The 19,984-nt window shown below is 42.3% G+C and overlaps 1 protein-coding gene across 3 annotated transcripts in view; it reads left to right on the forward strand.

Annotated features, from left to right (window-relative positions):
* Positions 1-19,555, forward strand: part of LOC123743363 (NACHT, LRR and PYD domains-containing protein 3) — a 46,439-nt gene extending 26,884 nt beyond the window's left edge. For 2 of the 3 annotated variants that reach the window (XM_082976243.1, XM_082976244.1), the window contains exons 4-13: positions 5,715-5,831; positions 7,528-7,644; positions 8,009-8,093; positions 8,216-8,444; positions 8,828-10,649; positions 12,393-12,566; positions 13,452-13,625; positions 14,253-14,426; positions 14,756-14,802; positions 17,589-19,555. In XM_082976243.1, coding sequence (XP_082832369.1) covers positions 5,715-5,831; positions 7,528-7,644; positions 8,009-8,093; positions 8,216-8,444; positions 8,828-10,649; positions 12,393-12,566; positions 13,452-13,625; positions 14,253-14,426; positions 14,756-14,802; positions 17,589-18,115 — 3,466 coding nt within the window. In that variant the 3' untranslated portion in view covers positions 18,116-19,555. The remainder of the gene's footprint in view (positions 1-5,714; positions 5,832-7,527; positions 7,645-8,008; positions 8,094-8,215; positions 8,445-8,827; positions 10,650-12,392; positions 12,567-13,451; positions 13,626-14,252; positions 14,427-14,755; positions 14,803-17,588) is intronic. The other variant, XM_082976245.1, reaches the window with a different exon arrangement.
* The last annotated feature ends 429 nt before the right edge of the window (positions 19,556-19,984 follow it).

The raw sequence follows: 19,984 nt of genomic DNA on the forward strand, positions 1-19,984 counted from the left end.
CCACCATTTCATGCACTTGAGCTGTGTATGCTATTTTCCACTCTGGCTCTTTGAGTTGTTTTTCTGTTCTTAAGAAGGTGGCTTCAACCCCACTCCTGTTGTAGGGAAGGGAACTTGGATCTTGAATCCAGGGGTATTTTGTGTCCCAGTGCGGTTCATCGCTGTGAGCATCTGCTTTGATGTACGTGAGGCCTTTCCTTATGATCTCCAGCTCCCTTTCCTCACTCAGAGTCATTTCCTTGCCTCCTGGTTGACAATTGCCGCACCGGCATCCTCCACACTTCGGTTCGCAAGCTGCTCCAATGCTATCCCATTTCCACCAATCCAAGAACTCTCTGCGAGCAACTGTGCTTTTGGTTTCAGCTGTGAACTCGTGTTTTAATTATCTCTTGATACTTGACAGCGGTTGCTCTCATGGATCGAGCAAAGTGCGTTCCAGACCTGTGTGCGGCCATATCGACTTCTTCAAACAGATCTGGATGTGCTCCACCAACAATCTTTCCTAGCGGGCTCTCCCATAAGACAAGGTCTCCAATCACCTTCACTCTTTGCGGAGCAAGTCTTCCTTCGCGGTGGCTTATCAGTAGCTCAATGCTCTCCGGTCTCCTCAGATCTCCTAGACTGACTTCTGGGAAGAACTTCTTGAGTTGCTCAGGTTTGATGACTCTGTGGATGTTGGCAATTTCATTCAAACCATAGCAGACAAGCTCATGGGCTCTTTCTGTGCCTCTAGGCATTTTGACCCTCACTCTGAGGAGACATCTTCTGGTTTTAACCTTCATGGCCATCCCCCCAACTCCATGGACGACTAAAGTGATGTTTTCACTTCGAAGATTTAATCTCCTGGCAGCTCTGTGGGTGATATAATTTGTGTCTGATGCCAAGTTGATCAGGGTTCCAATTTTTTGTCCTGCATTGGCAGTTACCTCGAGCAGCATTAGAACAACTGGCAATTCTTCTACTGCACCTGACACAATCTCTCCAAGCTGGATCTTTTCACCACAGTTTGTCTTTGCGGTGATGTTGGTGAACGCTCTCTTGAATTTGTCCGCCATCTCTGGGGAGAGTTTAGATACAAATTCTTCCTGCTCCTCAGTCCGCGTATGCCTTCTCACATTGAATTGTCTTCTTTCTGAGTCACTCCTCCTGAAGTCTCCCTTCAGGCATAGAAAGAAATGGTGGTCTTTTTTACAGTTTCTGTTCCTGCACAAGTATGTCTCTTTGCATTCATCATCTTCTCCATGACAGACCAAGCACCTCTTGCAGGCCCCCAGCTTTTCTACAGCAGCCAACTTTTCCACCGGCTTCAGTTCCTTGAAACGCTTGCAAAATAATATATTTTCTCTGTGCTTTTCATCACCACACACAACACAGCCTCCTTTCGTTGTGGACCGTGTGGACGCATATTTCCTCTCCATGCAAGAATTTCTCTTTTCTGGCCTTTCACTCACTCCCAGCTGCTCCAGTTTTTCAAGAATTTCCTCTTGTGTTTTCAGGAATTTAAGAAGGTTCTCAAAGTGATTATCTGGTGTGACATTATTCCTCGGATTAACCATGAGACAAGCCACTCTCTCTTGATGTCGTCAGGTAACTTGCTTTCTATGGATCTGATCACTAGAGGGTTGTTGATGGCTCCTGTGTTTCCAAGCTCCGTGAGGTCATCCAGGGCCTTCTCTATAGTTTGGATCATGTCGATAACTTTCCTAGGCTGATTTGCCCTTAAAGCAGGAATTTTCTCCAGATCCTCCATTATCTCCAAGGCACTTGTAGACTTGTTTCCATATCTGTTTTCCAGCACCCTGAACATGTCCTCAGCAGTGTTGTAGGAAGACAAACGGAGGCCTCTGCATATCCTCTCATCTATACTGACAATGAGTTGGATCCTCTTTACTTCGATTGAGCCTGTTGGTTCCCCCTGCTTTTGCAGACTCTCCCAGTCTCTTCTCCATCGATGGAAGTTCCTTTTGTACCCACTGAACTTGGGAAGACAGATTGGCTTTATCCTCAGTGTCGGTTGTGGAGCTGGCATGGGCACCTGCGGCACTCTCCCTCTGTCTCTCTCGTCTTCTGCAATTCTTTGTGCTGTGAGAAATCCTGCCCTCCTTGCTTCAAGGTTGTTGCCGAATGCCTTCAGATCCTTCACTCTCCCTCCGAGCCTTTCCTTTTCTGCCACCGGAATCCACATCTCCCACTCTGCTAGGCTTGCAATTGCATTTTGGACTTGTGTTTTCACACTATCCCACCGTAGCTCAAAGCCATCTCTGTTTACAGCGGTAACAGGTATCTGAGCAACTCCATCACAGGCTGTCTCGGCTTCATGGATTGCAGACTTCACCTCATTTTCGCCATATCTAGGCCATAGATTGGACTATCTCCCTGACCTCATCCAATCATGCTTCGCATTCTTGAAACGTCTTCTCAACTTCAGTCTGCTTCTCCTTGCTCAGTTTAGCTTCTTCACCCTCATCGGTTCCAGCTTCAATGTCTGCCAGAAGGCCAGCCCTGTACTCGTCATTTGTCTCACTGACCGTCCTCGCCTCCGACTTGAGCTTTTTGAACTCCTCTTGTAGTTCTCTTTTAGTCATGTGCTTTGCGACTCTGCTGAGGAAGTTTGCCTGCTTGGTAAAAGTGCTTTTAGCTAAAGTTATTTTTTGCTTCAGCTCCTTCACTGTTATTCCAAGAGCTTCCTCCACCATGTTGAGATGTCAGTCAATATTCCTCTCTGCGACGACAGCTTTCCTGACTTCAGGCCGTTAATCCTTTTGTCTTCACTGCCACGCGGTTATCAACTGTCAAGTTGTGTATGGTTCACACTGCAGCTCTTTGCCCAAACTTGAAAAAGGCCTTTAAGGACTTAAGGACGCAAGGGACAACTCAATTTTCTTCTGATTTCTTTTATTTCTTTAGTCAGTTAGTCAGTTAGTCAGTTAGTCAGTTAGGTTGATAACCTTTAACCTGTTTGGGCTAGGGGGCAGTATTGAGAATTTTGGAAAAAATATGTGCCCATTTTTAACTGCCTCCTACACCAACTCAGAAGCTAGAATATGCATATTATTGTTCAGGTTTGGATAGAAAACACCCTAAAGTTTCTAAAACTGTTTGAATGGTGTCTGTGAGTATAACAGAACTCCTATGGCAGGCAAAAACCTGACAAGGTTTCATGCAGGAAGTGGCCTGTTTGACAAGGAGTCGTGCGTCTTGCATCTGTTTATTGAAGAGTAAGGATCTTAGCTGTAACGTGACAATTCCCAGGGCTCCAATAGGCTCTCAGGACCCGGGAAAATCATGAAGGTTGACGAGGCAGCCTCAGGCTGAAACAGATTATCACCTTATCCAAGTGTCCCATTAGGTGACAATGGAATGAGGCGCGTGCGCGATTAGCCCCCGTGGAGTATTTTAATTCGGCTGTTTAATTTATTGCAGATTCCCGAATATTATCGCTTTTCTACGAGATAAATGGCATAAAAATTGGTTTTAAACAGCGGTTGACATGCTTCGAAGTACGGTAATGGAATATTTAGACATTTTTTGTCACGCCATGCGCCATGCGCACGACCGTGGATTACCATTCGTATAGTGTCTAGAACGCACGAACAAAACGACGCTATTTGGATATAACTATGGATTATTTGGGACCAAACCTACATTTGTTATTGAAGTAGAAGTCCTGGGCGTGCATTCTGACGAAGAACAGGAAAGGTAAGAACATTTTTCTTATAGGAAATGTTATTATGGTGAAGGCTAATCTTGCCGGGTGTCTAAATAGCTAGCCGTGATGGCTGGGCTATGTACTTAGAATATTGCAAAATGTGCTTCATCCGAAAAGCTATTTTAAAATCGGACATATCGAGTGCATAGAGGAGTAATGTATCTATAATTCTTAAAATAATTGTTATGCTTTTTGTGAACGTTTATCGTGAGTAATTTAGCAAACTGTTAGTAAATTCCCCGGAAGTTTGCGGGGGGTATGCTTTTTCTGAACGTCACATGCTAATGTAAAAAGCTGTTTTTTTATATAAATATGAACTTGATTGAACAGACAAGCATGTATTGTATAACATAATGTCCTAGGTGTGTTATCTGATGAAGATCATCAAAGGTTAGTGCTGCATTTAGCTGTGGTTTGGGTTTTGGTGACATTATATGCTAGCTTGAAAAATGGGTGTCTGATTATTTCTGGCTGGGCACTCTCCTGACATCATCTAATGTTTTGCTTTCGTTGTAAAGCCTTTTTGAAATCGGACAGTGTGGTTAGATAAACGAGAGTCTTGTCTTTAAATAGCTGTAAAATAGTCATATGTTTGAGAAATTGAAGTAATAGTATTTCAAACGATTCAAAAATCGCGCCACTGGATTAGACTGGCTGTTACGTAGGTGGGACGAATTCGTCCCGCCTAGCCCATAGAGGTTAAAGGCAAAACACAAAAAGAAATATACATTACTTCAAGTAAGGTCATTTCAAATTAAATATATAATCTTAATGTAGTCATATTATCTAAATTATACTATATACTAAATTAGACAATTGGTCTCAATTCTCAACACAAATAAACCCCTAACTGGCAACAATTTTACACAACAATGTCCATGTGCCTACCGGTTGAGTCTCCAGAATCCTAAATGAGCTGAATGTGTATGGATGAGAGTCTCCTCTTCCGTGAAGGACTTCCAGTGAAATGCTTTTCCACCAAACATTTCACCACCTGCTATCACAAAGGTGCACCAGTATTTAAGTTCCCCAGGGAAACACAAGCTAATGATGGGTTCCACAATGCATACACTCTTTCACCCCCTGCTGGTGTTTTATCTTTGAAATCAGTTGAAAATCTGAACGCCTTGAATATGAATACCTGTCATTTTGACGCAACAATTACTGATTTCTCTGAGAGTGAGGCAGATATATATTATTACTGTGTAAAACCTAGCAGTACTACTGATATCTCTGAGAGTGAGGCAGATATATATTATTACTGTGTAAAACCTAGCAGTACTACTGATTTCTCTGAGAGTGAGGCAGATATATATTATTACTGTGTAAAACCTAGCAGTACTACTGATTTCTCTGAGAGTGAGGCAGATATATATTATTACTGTGTAAAACCTAGCAGTACTACTGATTTCTCTGAGAGTGAGGCAGATATATATTATTACCGTGTAAAACCTAGCAGTACTACTGATTTCTCTGAGAGTGAGGCAGATATATATTATTACTGTGTAAAACCTAGCAGTACTACTGATTTCTCTGAGAGCAAGGCAGTTATATATTATTACTGTATTAAACCTAGCAGTACTACTGATTTCTCTGAGAGTGAGACAGATATATATTATTACTGTGTAAAACCTAGCAGTACTACTGATTTCTCTGAGAGTGAGGCAGATATATATTATTACTGTTGAAAACCTAACAGTACCACTGATTTCTCTGAGATTGAGGCAGATATATAGCATTTTGAAAAAAAAACATTTGAGTCTGAAATGAAAACATCAAATGATACATTATAAACAAATACATGTCTGTCATTGGACAATCGCATGCCATGATTAGATAGTTAAAAAACACCTATCTCATTTATAATTTCTTTAAACAATAAAAGTTAACTTATGAACGTTTCTGAAAGTGATATATAGCGTTTTGTAATGAAACTCTTCTTATGTTTCCCCATCTGAGCTCAAAGTAGATGAGAGATGTAATGTTTGTCTCTGTTGTGTTGAAGCCCAATCAAGCAGGAGAGACCAGCCTCCCCTGTACCCAGCTGTGTGTCCATGAAGAGTGACCAGTCTATGGATCGTCCTATAATGTTTAGAGAGGGAGACTTTTCTACTGAACAAAGGTAAGAAGATCTCATTGGTCAGTGAGTTAAACAACACTGACTCTAGTCATTTCTCCTCTCCCATTTTCACATTTATTTTTGTTGTTTTCAAAATCCATAGGCTATTCCTTTTGTCCATTTTCATAGTCCTAAAACAATATTAAACAAACACAACATTCCCGTGTGTGTGTGTGTGTGTGTGTGTGTGTGTGTGTGTGTGTGTGTGTGTGTGTGTGTGCACTCCCTGGATGAAGAGATATAATCTCTATCCTGATTGCCTAGTCACTTTTACCCCTACCTACATGTACATATTACCTCAATTACCTAAACTACCTGGTACCCCTGCACATTGACTCAGTACTGGTACTCCTTATAGTCTCATTATTACCTCAACTACCTGGTACCCTGCACATTGACTCAGTACTGGTACTCCTTATAGTCTCATTATTACCTCAACTACCTGGTACCCCTGCACATTTACTCAGTACTGGTACTCCGTATAGTCTCATTATTACCTCAACTACCTGGTACCCCTGCACATTGACTCAGTACTGGTACTCCTTATAGCCTCATTATTACCTCAACTATCTGGTACCCCTGCACATTGACTCAGTACTGGTACTCCTTATAGTCTCATTATTACCTCAACTACCTGGTACCTTGCACATTGACTCAGTACTGGTACTCCTTATAGTCTCATTATTACGTCAACTACCTGGTACCCCTGCACATTGACTCAGTACTGGTACTCCGTACGGCCTGATCTCTGAGAGTGAGACCGAAATATACTATTACTGTGTAAAACCTAGCAGTACTACTGATTTCTCTGAGAGTGGGGCAGATATATGTTATTACTGTGTAAAACCTAGCAGTACTACTGATTTCTCTGAGAATGAGACAGATATATATTAATACTGTGTAAAACCTAGCAGTACTACTGATTTCTCTGAGAGTGAGGCAGATATATATTATTACAGTGTAAAACCTAGCAGTACTACTGATTTCTCTGAGAGTGAGACAGATATATATTATTACTGTGTAAAACCTAGCAGTACTACTGATTTCTCTGAGAGTGAGACAGATATATATTATTACTGTGTAAAACCTAGCAGTACTACTGATTTCTCTGAGAGTGAGACAGATATATATTATTACTGTGTAAAACCTAGCAGTACTACTGATTTCTCTGAGAGTGAGGCAGATATATATTATTACCATGTAAAACCTAGCAGTACTATTGATTTCTCTGAGAGTGAGGCAGATATATATTATTACTCTATAAAACCTAGCTGTACTACTGATTTCTCTGAGAGTGAGACAGATATATATTATTACTGTGTAAAACCTAGCAGTACTACTGATTTCTCTGAGAGTGAGGCAGATATATATTATTACTGTGTAAAACCTAACAGTACCACTGATTTCTCTGAGATTGAGGCAGATATATAGCATTTTGAAAAAAAACATTTGACTCTGAAATGAAAACATCAAATGATACATTATAAACAAATACATGTCTGTCATTGGACAATCGCATGCCATGATTAGATAGTTAAAAAACACCTATCTCATTTATAATTTCTTTAAACAATAAAAGTTAACTTATGAAAATTTCTGAAAGTGATATATAGCGTTTTGTAATGAAACTCTTCTTATGTTTCCCCATCTGAGCTCAAAGTAGATGAGAGATGTAATGTTTGTCTCTGTTGTGTTGAAGCCCAATCAAGCAGGAGAGACCAGCCTCCCCTGTACCCAGCTGTGTGTCCATGAAGAGTGACCAGTCTATGGGTCATCCTATAATGTTTAGAGAGGGAGACTTTTCTACTGAACAAAGGTAAGAAGAACTCATGGGTCATGGTCAGTGAGTTAAACAACACTGTCTCTAGTCATTTCTCCTCTCCCATTTTACCATTTATTTTTGTTGTTTTCTTAATCCATAGGCTATTTCCTTTTGTCCATTTTCATAGTCCTAAAACAATATTAAACAAACACAACATTCCCACCCTCCCTGTGTGTGTGTGTGTGTGTGTGTGTGTGTGTGTGTGTGTGTGTGTGTGTGTGTGTGTGTGTGTGTGTGTGTGTGTGTGTGTGTGTGTGTGTGTGTGTGTGTGTGTGTGTGTGTGTGTGTGTGTGTGTGTGTGTGCGTGTGTGTGTGTACTCCCTGGATGAGGAGATGTAATCTCATGTTTTGTCCACAGAAATCAACAGGAGAAATCAAAGTCAGAGATTCTCAGTGGTCAGTCTTCCCAGAGTCATCAAACAGACCTGGCCTCCATATTCAATGTAAGTGGTCCTTTATTGCACTTTTGTTTACCTCAAGTAAAGTTGGTCTGTCAATCATTCATTAATGTGTTAATGAAAAGCATTTATTCTCTTGCTAAACTTATTTACTTTATTTATTTCAGTTGCTTGAAGAGAATATTATGACATTTGTGAAGAACGAGCTGAAGATGTTCAAGAGGATTCTTAGCCCAGAACTCACAGAAGGCTTTGAGAGTCAGAAGCAGGATAAGGAAGTGGTGGATGCTGAAGATGAGAACCAAGAGAGCAGTGCAAGAGAGGGGGCTCTGAAGATCACACTGCACGTCCTGAGGAAAATGAACCAGAAGGAGCTTGCTGACACACTGGAGAAAAGTAAGAGCTGTCTGCCTCATGTTGAATGCTTTTTTATAACATTTAAAAGCTGTAGCTGAATTACAGCTAAAGTAGCTGTGTAACTCAATGATATTGTAGCAGCCTTAACACAAAACCTACTGACCTCATCAAGTAGCAGCAGGGATGTGTTGTGTTGATTAATTTAGAGAGAGAGAGAGAGAGACAACATTAATAATACCATCAATAATACCAATAATAATATAACAGTCACACCAGTCTGTAATGCATTATATAAAAAACACACACATTTATGAAGTCAAAAAAGATAAGAAATTAATATAATTGAAAACGTTATAACAGTCATACAATACTGTAGGTATTACATGTAATTATTAATTTAATATCCTCTGTGTTATTTCTAGATTCAGATGAGCTTGCTGTGATTTGCGAACGTGAACTCAAATCTAATCTAAAGAAGAAGTTTCAATGTGTATTTGAGGGGATCGCTAAACAAGGAAACCCAACACTTCTCAATAAGATCTACACAGAGCTCTACATCACAGAGGGTGGAACAGGAGAGGTCAATAATGAACATGAGCTGAGACAGATTGAGACAACAACCAGGAAACAAGCAAGACCAGAGACTGCAATCAAATGTAACAACATCTTCAAACCCTTAACTGGACAAGACAAACTTATCAGAACTGTGCTGACAAAGGGAGTTGCTGGCATTGGAAAAACAGTCTCTGTGCAGAAGTTCATTCTGGACTGGGCTGAAGGAAAAGCAAATCAGGATATCCAATTTGTATTTTCATTCCCTTTTCGGGAGCTGAATTTGATGAAAGAGGACAAACACACTTTCATTGAACTTCTCAATCACTTCTCAATGGAAACCAAACAATCAAGAATCTCCAACTATGACAAGTACAAAGTACTGTTTGTCTTTGATGGTCTGGATGAGTGCCGAATGCCCCTAGACTTCCAGAAGAACAAGATCTGTTGGGATGTCACAAAGTCAACCTCAGTGGATGTTCTGCTGACAAATCTCATCAAAGGAAATTTGCTTCCCTCTGCTCTCATCTGGATAACTACCCGACCTGCAGCAGCCAATAAGATTCCTTCAGGGTGTGTTGACCAGGTGACAGAGGTGCGAGGGTTCAATGACCCACAGAAGGAGGAGTACTTCAGGAAGAGATTCAGTGATGAGGACCTGGCCAGCAGAATCATCTCACACATAAAGACATCAAGGAGCCTCCACATCATGTGCCACATTCCAGTCTTCTGTTGGATTTCTGCAACAGTCCTTGAACACATGCTGAAACATAAGAGAGAAGAGATGCCCAAGACTCTGACTGAGATGTACACACACCTTGTGGTGTTTCTTACAAAACAGAAGAATGAAAAGTATCTTGGGAAAGAAGAGACAGGTCCACACTGGAATAAAGAGAGCATTCTGTCACTGGGAAAACTGGCTTTTCAACAACTTGTGAAGGGCAACCTGATTTTCTATGAAGATGACCTGAAAGAGGCTGGCATTGATGTCAATGAAGCCTCAGTGTACTCAGGATTGTGCACACAGCTCTTTAAAGAGGAATGTGTGCTGTACCAGGACAAGGTGTACTGCTTCGTGCATCTCAGCATTCAGGAGTTTCTGGCTGCTGTTCATGTGTTCCTCTCATTCATCAACAACAATGAGAATCTAATGGACAAACTGCAAACCACAGACGAGCCAGAACCTCAATCAATGTTCAGCTACTTTCTTTTGCTTTTCAGAGACCATACTGAAGTTACTTTCTACAAGAGTGCTGTGGATATAGCCTTACAAAGTGATACGGGAAACCTGGACCTGTTCCTCTGCTTCCTTCTGGGCCTCTCACTGGAGTCCAATCAGAAGCACTTACGAGGTCTACTGACAAAGACAAGAAGCAGCTCACAGAGCCATGAAGATACAGTCAAGTACATCAAGGAGAAGATCAGGGAGAATCCCTCTCCAGAGAGGTGCATCAATCTGTTCCACTGTCTAAATGAACTGAATGACCATTCTCTAGTGGAGGAAATTCAAAGATACCTGAGCTCAAGAAATGTCTCCAGTGAAGAACTGTCACCTGCACAGTGGTCAGCTCTGGTCTTTGTGTTGCTGACTTCAGAAAAGGAGCTGGATGTGTTTGACCTGAAGAAATACTCCAGATCAGAGGAAGGTCTTCTGAGGCTGCTGCCAGTGGTCAAAGCCTCCAGAGCTGTTCTGTGAGTACATCAAATGACATATAAGAAATAATCATCAGGAAGAAATATTAAGTTCAGAGAAAAATGTGTATTATAATATGTATATAATATTATATTGAAAAACATATTGAATAAATGTTTTGATTATCACATTAGTATAACATTATGACCATACAATTCTAGGAGACGGATGAAGGAAGATGAATCTATATGTTGTTTGAGAGCATAAACCAAATGCATCTGCCAATGTCCTTCTACCTTCTTGAGGACCTCTTCAAGATAGAATCCCGTTAACGGGATTGATTTGACAACAACCAGTGAAATAGCATGGGGCGAAATTCAAAACACAAAAATCTCAGAATTAAAATTCCTTAAACATGCAAGTATTATACAGCATTTTAAAGATAATCTTCTCGTTAATCCAACCACATTGTCCGATTTCAAAAAGGCTTTACGGTGAAAGCAAAACATTAGATTATGTTAGGATAGCACCCCAGCAAAAAAAAGGCATTTTCCAAGCAAGGTTAGCCGTCACAAAACCAGATATACAGCTAACATTAAGCACTAACCTTTGACAATCTTCATCAGATGACACTCATAGGACATCATGTTACACAATACATGTATGTTTTGTTCGATCAAGTTCATATTTATATCCAAAAACCCCATTTTACATTGGCTTGTGATGTTCAGAAAATGTTTACACCCCAAAACTTCCGGTGAATGAGCACATCAATTTACAGAAATACTCATTATAAACGTTGACAAAATAAACAACAGTTATTCAAAGAATTATAGATAAACTACTCCTTAATGCAACCGCTGTGTCAGATTTCAAAATACGGAGAAAGCACATTGTTCAATATTCTGAGTACAGAGCTTAGCCATCAATGCTAAGCTATACAGTTAGCCGTCAAGCTACGGCGGCGTCAAAACTCTAAAATACTGTTATAAATATGTTCTTACCTTTGCTGATCTTCGGCGGAATGTACTCGGAAGGACTCCCACTTCCACAAGAAATGTTCATTTGTGCGATAAAGTCCATCATTTATGTCCAAATAAATCAGTTTTGTTCATGCGTCCAGATCACTATTCCAAAAGGCATGATGTGCATCCATCCATCATAGACGAAAAGTTATAAAGTTCCCTTAGCGTTTGTAGAAACATGTCAAATCATGTTTACAATCAATCCTTAGGGTGTTTTTAACATAAAACGTCGATAATATTCGAACTGGACAATAGCGTATTCATTACAGAAGAACAATAAGAAAGGCTAGCTCTTCGTGCGCACGCATGAGGTAAATTAATAACCCCAGCCAGGCAACTTCTTGTTCCGGGTGTTATTCAATCAAAATTCCCCATAGAAGCATCAGACAACATTCTAAAGACTGTTGACATCTAGTGGAAGCCTTAGGAAGTGCAACATGATCCCTAAGTCACTGTAGTTTGGATAGGAAGAGATTTGAAAACTACAACCCTCAAAATCTCCCACTTCCTGGTTGGATTTTCCTCAGGTTTTTGCCTGCCATATGAGTTCTGTTATACTCACAGACATTATGTTAACAGTTTCGGAAACTTTAGAATGTTTTCTACCCAAATCTACCAATTACATGCATATCCTAGTTTCTGGGGCTGAGGAACAGACTATTAAGTTTGAGCACGCTTTTCATCTGGACGTGAAAATAGTGCCCCCTATCCCTAAGATGCTACACTACTTGTTAAATTAACAGTGTGATTGTGAAGTCATGACAATCTCTTTGTCAGGCTGTCAGGCTGTGGAGTCACAGAGGAAGGCTGTGATTCTCTGGTCTCAGCTCTGAGGTCAAACCCCTCACACCTGAGAGAGCTGGACCTGAGTAACAATGACCTGAAGGATTCAGGAGTGAAGCTGCTCTCTGCTGGACTGGGGAATCCCCAATGTAAACTGGAGACTCTGAGGTCAGTATTCCTGTAGTTGGTCAACAAGTGATAACTGTTCACCAGATCCACATGTGTTTACCAGACACACAGAGTCCACACCATATGTGTTTGGACAGTGAAGCTTACAGTTTTACATTGGGTGCTATGCTCCAGCATTTTGTATTTGAATTATAATGTTTCATATTAGACGACAGAACAGGCGACAGTTGAGGTTAAAGGTGAGAGGTTTGTATGTTTTGTTGTAGCCTCTGTAACTCTCTCACTCATCATTATTCATGATTCTTTTATGATCTTTCTCATTCATGGCAGTCACAGTCGAAATGTAGTTATTGCGTTCAAAGAATATTGGACCAAATGCTAAACTTTTGACTACTTTATTAATACACTAAGTTAATTGCTCAGAATACTTATGACTTCTTCAGATAGGGGGATTAGATACATAAAGTCCTTTCATTAGAAGCATGAAACAGATATGTATTAAAATATCCTCAAATAAATGTGACATTTAAAACTGTCATCTCATATAAAACATTTGATCTGAAATCAAAAATGTTGGAGTATAGTGCCACAATTAAAATGTTAGCTTCACTGTCAAAATAGATATGATGTGGACTGTATACTCAATACAATCTAAATCTGATACCTCACTGTCTGTATTTTGACTGATACTGCTTTTTAAACTGGTCTGGTCAGTCTACTCAAATATTTGTACTATACATTTTTCTCTCTACAAGCAATACTTTGATAATTTGTACATTTTAATTATTATACATTAATTTATGAATAGATATGTCAGGTTTCAGGACACTGATGTATCTGAAAATGTTGACAAAAACTATACTGTCACTATTTTCACCACCAAAGAATAGCAGTGTGATTTTAATATGATTTGACTCTTCGCAGGCTGTCACGCTGTCTAGTCACAGAGGAAGGCTGTGCTTCTCTGGTCTCAGCTCTGAGGTCAAACTCCTCACACCTGAGAGAGCTGGACCTGAGCTACAATGACCTGAAGGATTCGGGAGTGAAGCTGCTCTCTGCTGGACTGGGGAATCCCCACTGTAAACTGAAGACTCTGAGGTCAGTATTCCTGTAGTTGGTCAACAAGTGATAACTGTTCACCAGATCCACATGTGTTTACCAGACACACATAGTCCACATCATATGTGTTTGGACAGTGAAGCTTACAGTTTAAAATTTGGTGCAATGCTCCAGCATTTTGGATTTGAGATACAATGTTTCATTTTAGGTGACTGTACAGAATGTCACCTTTATTTGAGGTTAATGGTGAGAGGTTAGCATGTTTTGTTGTAGCCTCTGTTATTGGTAATGGTGAGAGGTTAGCATGTTTTGTTGTAGCCTCTGTTATTGGTAATGGTGAGAGGTTAGCATGTTTTGTTGTAGCCTCTGTAACTCTCTCACTCATTATTATCCATGATTTATTCATGAACTTTCTCAATAATGGCAGTTACAGTCTTTATGTAGTCATTGCATTCAAAGAATATGGGACCAAATACTATACATTTGACTACTTTAATACACTATAAGTGAATTGGTCAGAATACTTATGACTTCTTCAAATAGGGGGATTAGATACATAAAGTTTCAGGACACTGATGTATCTGAACATTTAGAAAAAATATACTGCCACTTTTTTCACCACCAAAGAATAGCAGTGTGATTTTAATATGATTTGACTCTTTGCAGGCTGTCAGGCTGTCTAGTAACAGAGGAAGGCTGTGCTTCTCTGGTCTCAACTCTGAGGTCAAACCCCTCACACCTGAGAGAGCTGGACCTGAGCTACAATCACCCAGGAGACTCAGGAGTCAGACTGCTCTCTGCTGGACTGGAGGATCCACACTGCAGACTGGAGAAACTCAAGTATGTAGAGGGTTTATGTCAATGTTCATATCAGACATGTTTGACTTATCAGGCTAGTTAAGACAAACATTCTGACCTCCACTTGGATAAAGTTCTATGTTACTGTGTGTGTGTGTCCAATGTGTTTGTGTATGTGTGTATCCGGTGTGTGTGTGTGTTTGTCTTTTGTGTGTGTGTCGTGTGTGTGTATCCAGTGTTTGTGGGTGTGTGTGTCGTGTGTTGTGTGTCCATTGTATGCTTGTGTGTGTCCAATGGGTGGGTGGGTGGGTGGGTGGGTGTGTTCAGGTGTAACCCTCAATGACTGTCTGTTCTTCTGCTTACTGCTACAGTGTGGAACATGGTGGAGAGAACAGAATGAAACCTGGGCTTAGAAAATGTGAGTGTTGACTGCTGTGAAGGATATGACAAAGAATAAGTCTTAATTCAAGTTAAGTCAAAGACCTCCATCATTACTGACTTGGTCATATTACATATCAGCTGTAGTTCTACAGAAGCAGAAATCAGGGACACCAAAGTTTACAAAGAGTTGCTTTGACTGTGTGTCGTGTTCGTGTTACATAAGAAATGTGTGTTTGTGTTCATGCATGCATACAGGTGTGTGTGTGTGTGTGTGTGTGTGTGTGTGTGTGTGTGTGTGTGTGTGTGTGTGTGTGTGTGTGTGTGTGTGTGTGTGTGTGTGTGTGTGTAATTAAAGGGAATAAGTGTGTTTTATATTTGTCACAAGGGTCATCGTAAGGAGTGGACCAAAACGCAGGGGGAATAGTGCTCATCTTCTTTTTTTATTTAAAGAAAAACTTAAACAACATAAACACGATGAAAAAACAGTCCCGTAAGCTGCACAGACTATACCGGGAAACAACCACCCACAAAACACAAGTGAAACAAACACAACTAAATATGGCCTCCAATTAGAGACAACAACAACCAGCTGCCTCTAATTGGAGGTCATTGCCAGAACTGAACATAGAAATAGAGAAACTAGATAATTAAACATAGAAATAGAAAACATAGATCTACACCCCAAAAACCCCAACACACAAAACAAACACCCCCCTGCCACGCCCTGACAATACTATAATAACAAAATTACCTCTTTACTGGTCAGGACGTGATAGGACCCCCCCCCAAAGGTGCAGACACCGAATGCACCTAAAAAAGAAAGAAAAAAACAACCCCAAACCTAAAGGGAGGGAAGGGAGGGTGGCCACCGTCACTGACGGTTCTCGTGCTACACCACCCCTCCTTCCCAATCTTCCCCCCTACGGAGGTGGCTCTGGGTCCGGGCTTAGTCCCCAATCTAACCTGCCCACCCCCGCTGAAAGCTCTGGGTTGCAGACCACCGCTGAAGGCTCTGGGTCGCAGACCACTGCTGAAGGCTCTGAGTCGCAGACCACCGCTGAAGGCTCTGGGTCGCAGACCACCGCTGAAGGCTCTGGGTCGCAGACCACCGCTGAAGGCTCTGGGTCGCAGACCACCGCTGAAGACTCTGGGTCGCAGACCACCGCTGAAGACTCTGGGTCGCAGACCACCGCTGAAGACTCTGGGTCGCAGACAACCGCTGAAGACTCTGGGTCGCAGACCACCTCTGAAGACTCGGTCGCAGACCACCGCTGAAGACTCTGGGTCGCAGACCTCCGCTGGAGGCTCAGGGCTGAGGAGCGTCTCTGGAGGCTCCGGGCTGAGGAGCGTCTCTGTCAGTTCCGGACTGTGGGCCGTCTCTGTCGGTTCCGGACTGTGGGCCTTCTCTGTCGGTTCCGGACTGTGGGCCGTCTCTGTCGGTTCCGGACTGTGGGACGTCTCTGTCGGTTCCGGACTGTGGGACGTCTCTGTCGGTTCCAGACTGTGGGACGTCTCTGTCGGTTCCGGACTGTGGGACGTCTCTGTCGGTTCCGGACTGTGGGCCGTCTCTGTCGGTTCCGGACTGTAAACTGTCGCCGGACGCTCTGGACGGGGAACTGTCACTGGAAGCTCTGGACGGGGGACTGTCGCCGGAAGCTCTGGACGTGGGACTGTCGCCGGAAGCTCTGGATGGGGAATGCGCACTGGAGGCCTGATGCATGGGGCTGGCACTAGAGGTACCAGACTGGTGACACGCACCTCAGGGCAAGTGCGGGGAGCAGGAACAGGACGTACTGGACTGGGCAGGCGCACTGGAGGCCTGATGCGTGGGGCTGGCTTTGGAGGCGCCAGACTAGTAACACGCACCACAGGGCTAGTACGAGGAGCAGGAACAGGATACACTGGACCATGGACCTTCACCGGCGATCTGATGCTTGCAACTTGCATCACCGGTCCTGGCTCGATACTGGCTCTAGCACGACACCTGTGAGGAGCTTTCACCAAGCGCACCGGGCTGTAGGTGCGCACTGGTGACACATTGCGTATCTCCACATAACAAGGTGCTTGCTTGATCCGTCGCTCCCCATAATAAGCACGGGAAGTTGGCTCAGGACTCCAACCTGACTCTGCTGCCTCCTCACCTCCTGAATTGGAGGATATACTGCCTCGTACCTCTGTCGTTCCCTCTTCGCTTTCTCCAGCTCCTCTTTCGGGGACTGGTACTCCCCAGCCTGCCTCCATCGAACCTTGCCATCGAGAATCTCCTCCCATGTCAACGACTCCAAATAGCTTTCCTGCTGCTCCTTCTTCCACTGCTTGGTCCTTTTTTGGTGGGTGGATCTGTCACAAGGGTCGTCGTAAGGAGTGGACCAAAAGGTGCACAGACTATACCGGGAAACAACCACCCACAAAACACAAGCGAAACAAACACAACTAAATATGGCCTCCATTTAGAGACAACAACAACCAGCTGCCTCTAATTGGAGGTCATTGCCAGAACTGAACATAGAAATAGAGAAACTAGATAATTAAACAAAGAAATAGAAAACATAGATCTACACCCCAAAAAAACAACACACAAAACAAACACCCCCCTGCCACGCCCTGACCATACTATAATAACAAAATGACCCCTTTACTGGTCAGGATGTGACAATATTACCATACAGTATTACATATGATCATTCGGCAAGTCTCAAGTTACCTAAACTTCTCCTTTTGATACCTAGAAACATCTACATTAAATGAATTAGTGAAAAGTGAGTTAACATCCTAATGTGAATGATGATGATTTCTAATATTGTGTCTGGTTTCATCCATCAGATGTCTGTGATCTCACACTGGACCCAAACACAGTAAACAGACGCCTCTCTCTGTCTGAGGAGAACAGAAAGGTGACATGTAGGAGAGAGAAGCAGCCGTATCCTGATCACCCAGAGAGATTTGAGGTCTGTGGACAGGTGCTGTGTAGAGAGGGTCTGACTGGGCGCTTTTACTGGGAGGTAGAGTGGAGTGGGAGAGGGGCTGTTATAGGAGTGACATATAAAGGAATCAACAGGAGAGGAGGGGTTAATGACTCTGGGATTGGATGGAATGACAAGTCCTGGAGTCTGTTCTGCTCTGACAACAGTTACTCTGCCTGTCACAATAATAATCTCACTACCATAGACGTCCCCTCCTCCAGCTCTCACAGAGCAGGAGTGTATCTGGACTGGTCAGCCGGCACTCTGTCCTTCTATAGAGCCTCCTCTGACACACTGACCCACCTGTACACATTCACCTCCACTTTCACTGAGCCCCTCTATCCAGGGTTTAGGGTTCACGTTGATTCCTCAGTGTCACTGATATAATAACCTGACACACACACACTGACACACACATCCGCTGACACACACACACTGACACACACACACTGATACACACAAACCGACACACACACACTGATACCCACACACACTACAACACACACAGGACACAAACACTGAAAACACACACACACTCACACTGAACACACACACACACACACGCACACACGCACATACACACACACCTACAGGACACAAACACTGGACAAACACACACACACACTGGACACACACACGCTGGACACACACACACTGGACACACACACTAGAACAGCTTCTATCCCAGTTCTATCTGTCTGTTAAATCAGTTTCTGGACCACAGGTTCTAGAAAAGCTTCTATCCCATTTCTATCTGCCTGTTAAATCAGTTTCTGGACCACAGGTTCTAGAACAGCCTCTATCCCAGTTCTATCTGACTGTTAAATCAGTTTCTGGACCACAGGTTCTAGAACAGCTTCTATCCCAGTTCTGTCTGCCTGATAAATCAGTTTCTGCATCACAGGTTCTAGAACAGCTTCTATCCCAGTTCTATCTGCCTGTTAAATCAGTTTCTGGACCACAGGTTCTAGAACAGTTTCTATCCCAGTTCTATCTGTCTGTTAAATCAGTTTCTGGACCACAGGTTCTAGAACATCTTCTATCCCAGTTCTATCTGCCTGTTAAATCAGTTTCTGGACCACAGGTTCTAGAACAGCTTCTATCCCAGTTCTATCTACCTGTTAAATCAGTTTCTGGACCACAGGTTCTAGAACAGCTTCTATCCCAGTTCTATCTGCCTGTTAAATCCGTTTCTGGACCACAGGTTCTAGAACAGCTTCTATCTCAGTTCTATCTGCCTGTTAAATCAGTTTCTGGATCACAGGTTCTAGAACATCTTCTTTCCCAGTTCTATCTGCCTGTTAAATCCGTTTCTGGACCACTGGTTCTAGAACAGCTTCTATCCCAGTTCTATCTGCCTGTTAAATCATCAACCTAAACTGTTGTCATCAGACTATTACAACATGACTAAACCTTTTGGTTCCTTTTCTGATCTTTTACCACTTTGCATTTTTTTATGATATATTTTACTGTTTGTGTTTGGTGGGACCTTAATATGGGAGGACAGGCTTGTAATGGCTGGAGGGGAATAGGTGGAATGGTATCAAACACGTGGTTTCCATGTGTTCCATTTCATTCACTCTGTTCCAGACATTATTATGAGCCGTCCTCCCCTCAGCAGCCTCCACTGGTATGTACTGTCCTATATGTGAGAGAGCTCCAACAAGGAATTACAATGTATGTATTACTTTTAATACCTGCAAATGGCAAATGTCTTTTATGTTGAAAAACAAATTGTATAATAATATATGGACATACGCTCCATAGCTGTACAAGTATACAAGGATATATTGTACTTTCATAATAAAACATACTTGAAAACAGAAACAGCATGTTAATTGTGAAAACCATTTCGTTATTGATTATACATTGCTTCTCCCAGTTTCAGGTTGATGTTTGTCATGAATCTTGCCCTGGAGGCAGAACTGCGCGATTTCCTCCAGACATGCCAGCTACAAAGTCAAAATTGGCTGTGGAAAATGTTGTTTTATGGTCTTAATTTAAGGGAAGGATTAGCAGTGTGGTTAGGTTTGAGGTTAGGATTAAAATCAGATTTTATCACTTTGTGCCTGTTCCAGCTAGTGACCACTTGCAGAACTGCCTCCAGGGCAAGATTCATGACAATAAACACCAACCTGCCTCCCAGTCATCCCCTCTTTATCTTTACAAGGCTGCAGAACATGCAAGCTAGTGTTGTGGGGGTTCTCTCATAACCCTCAGTCCCCAGGTGGGTAGATGGCAGGTTGAATAAAGAGA

Source organism: Salmo salar, chromosome 06 (assembly GCF_965601325.2).
Source record: "Salmo salar chromosome 06, fSalSal1, whole genome shotgun sequence".
Lineage (NCBI taxonomy): Eukaryota > Metazoa > Chordata > Actinopteri > Salmoniformes > Salmonidae > Salmo > Salmo salar.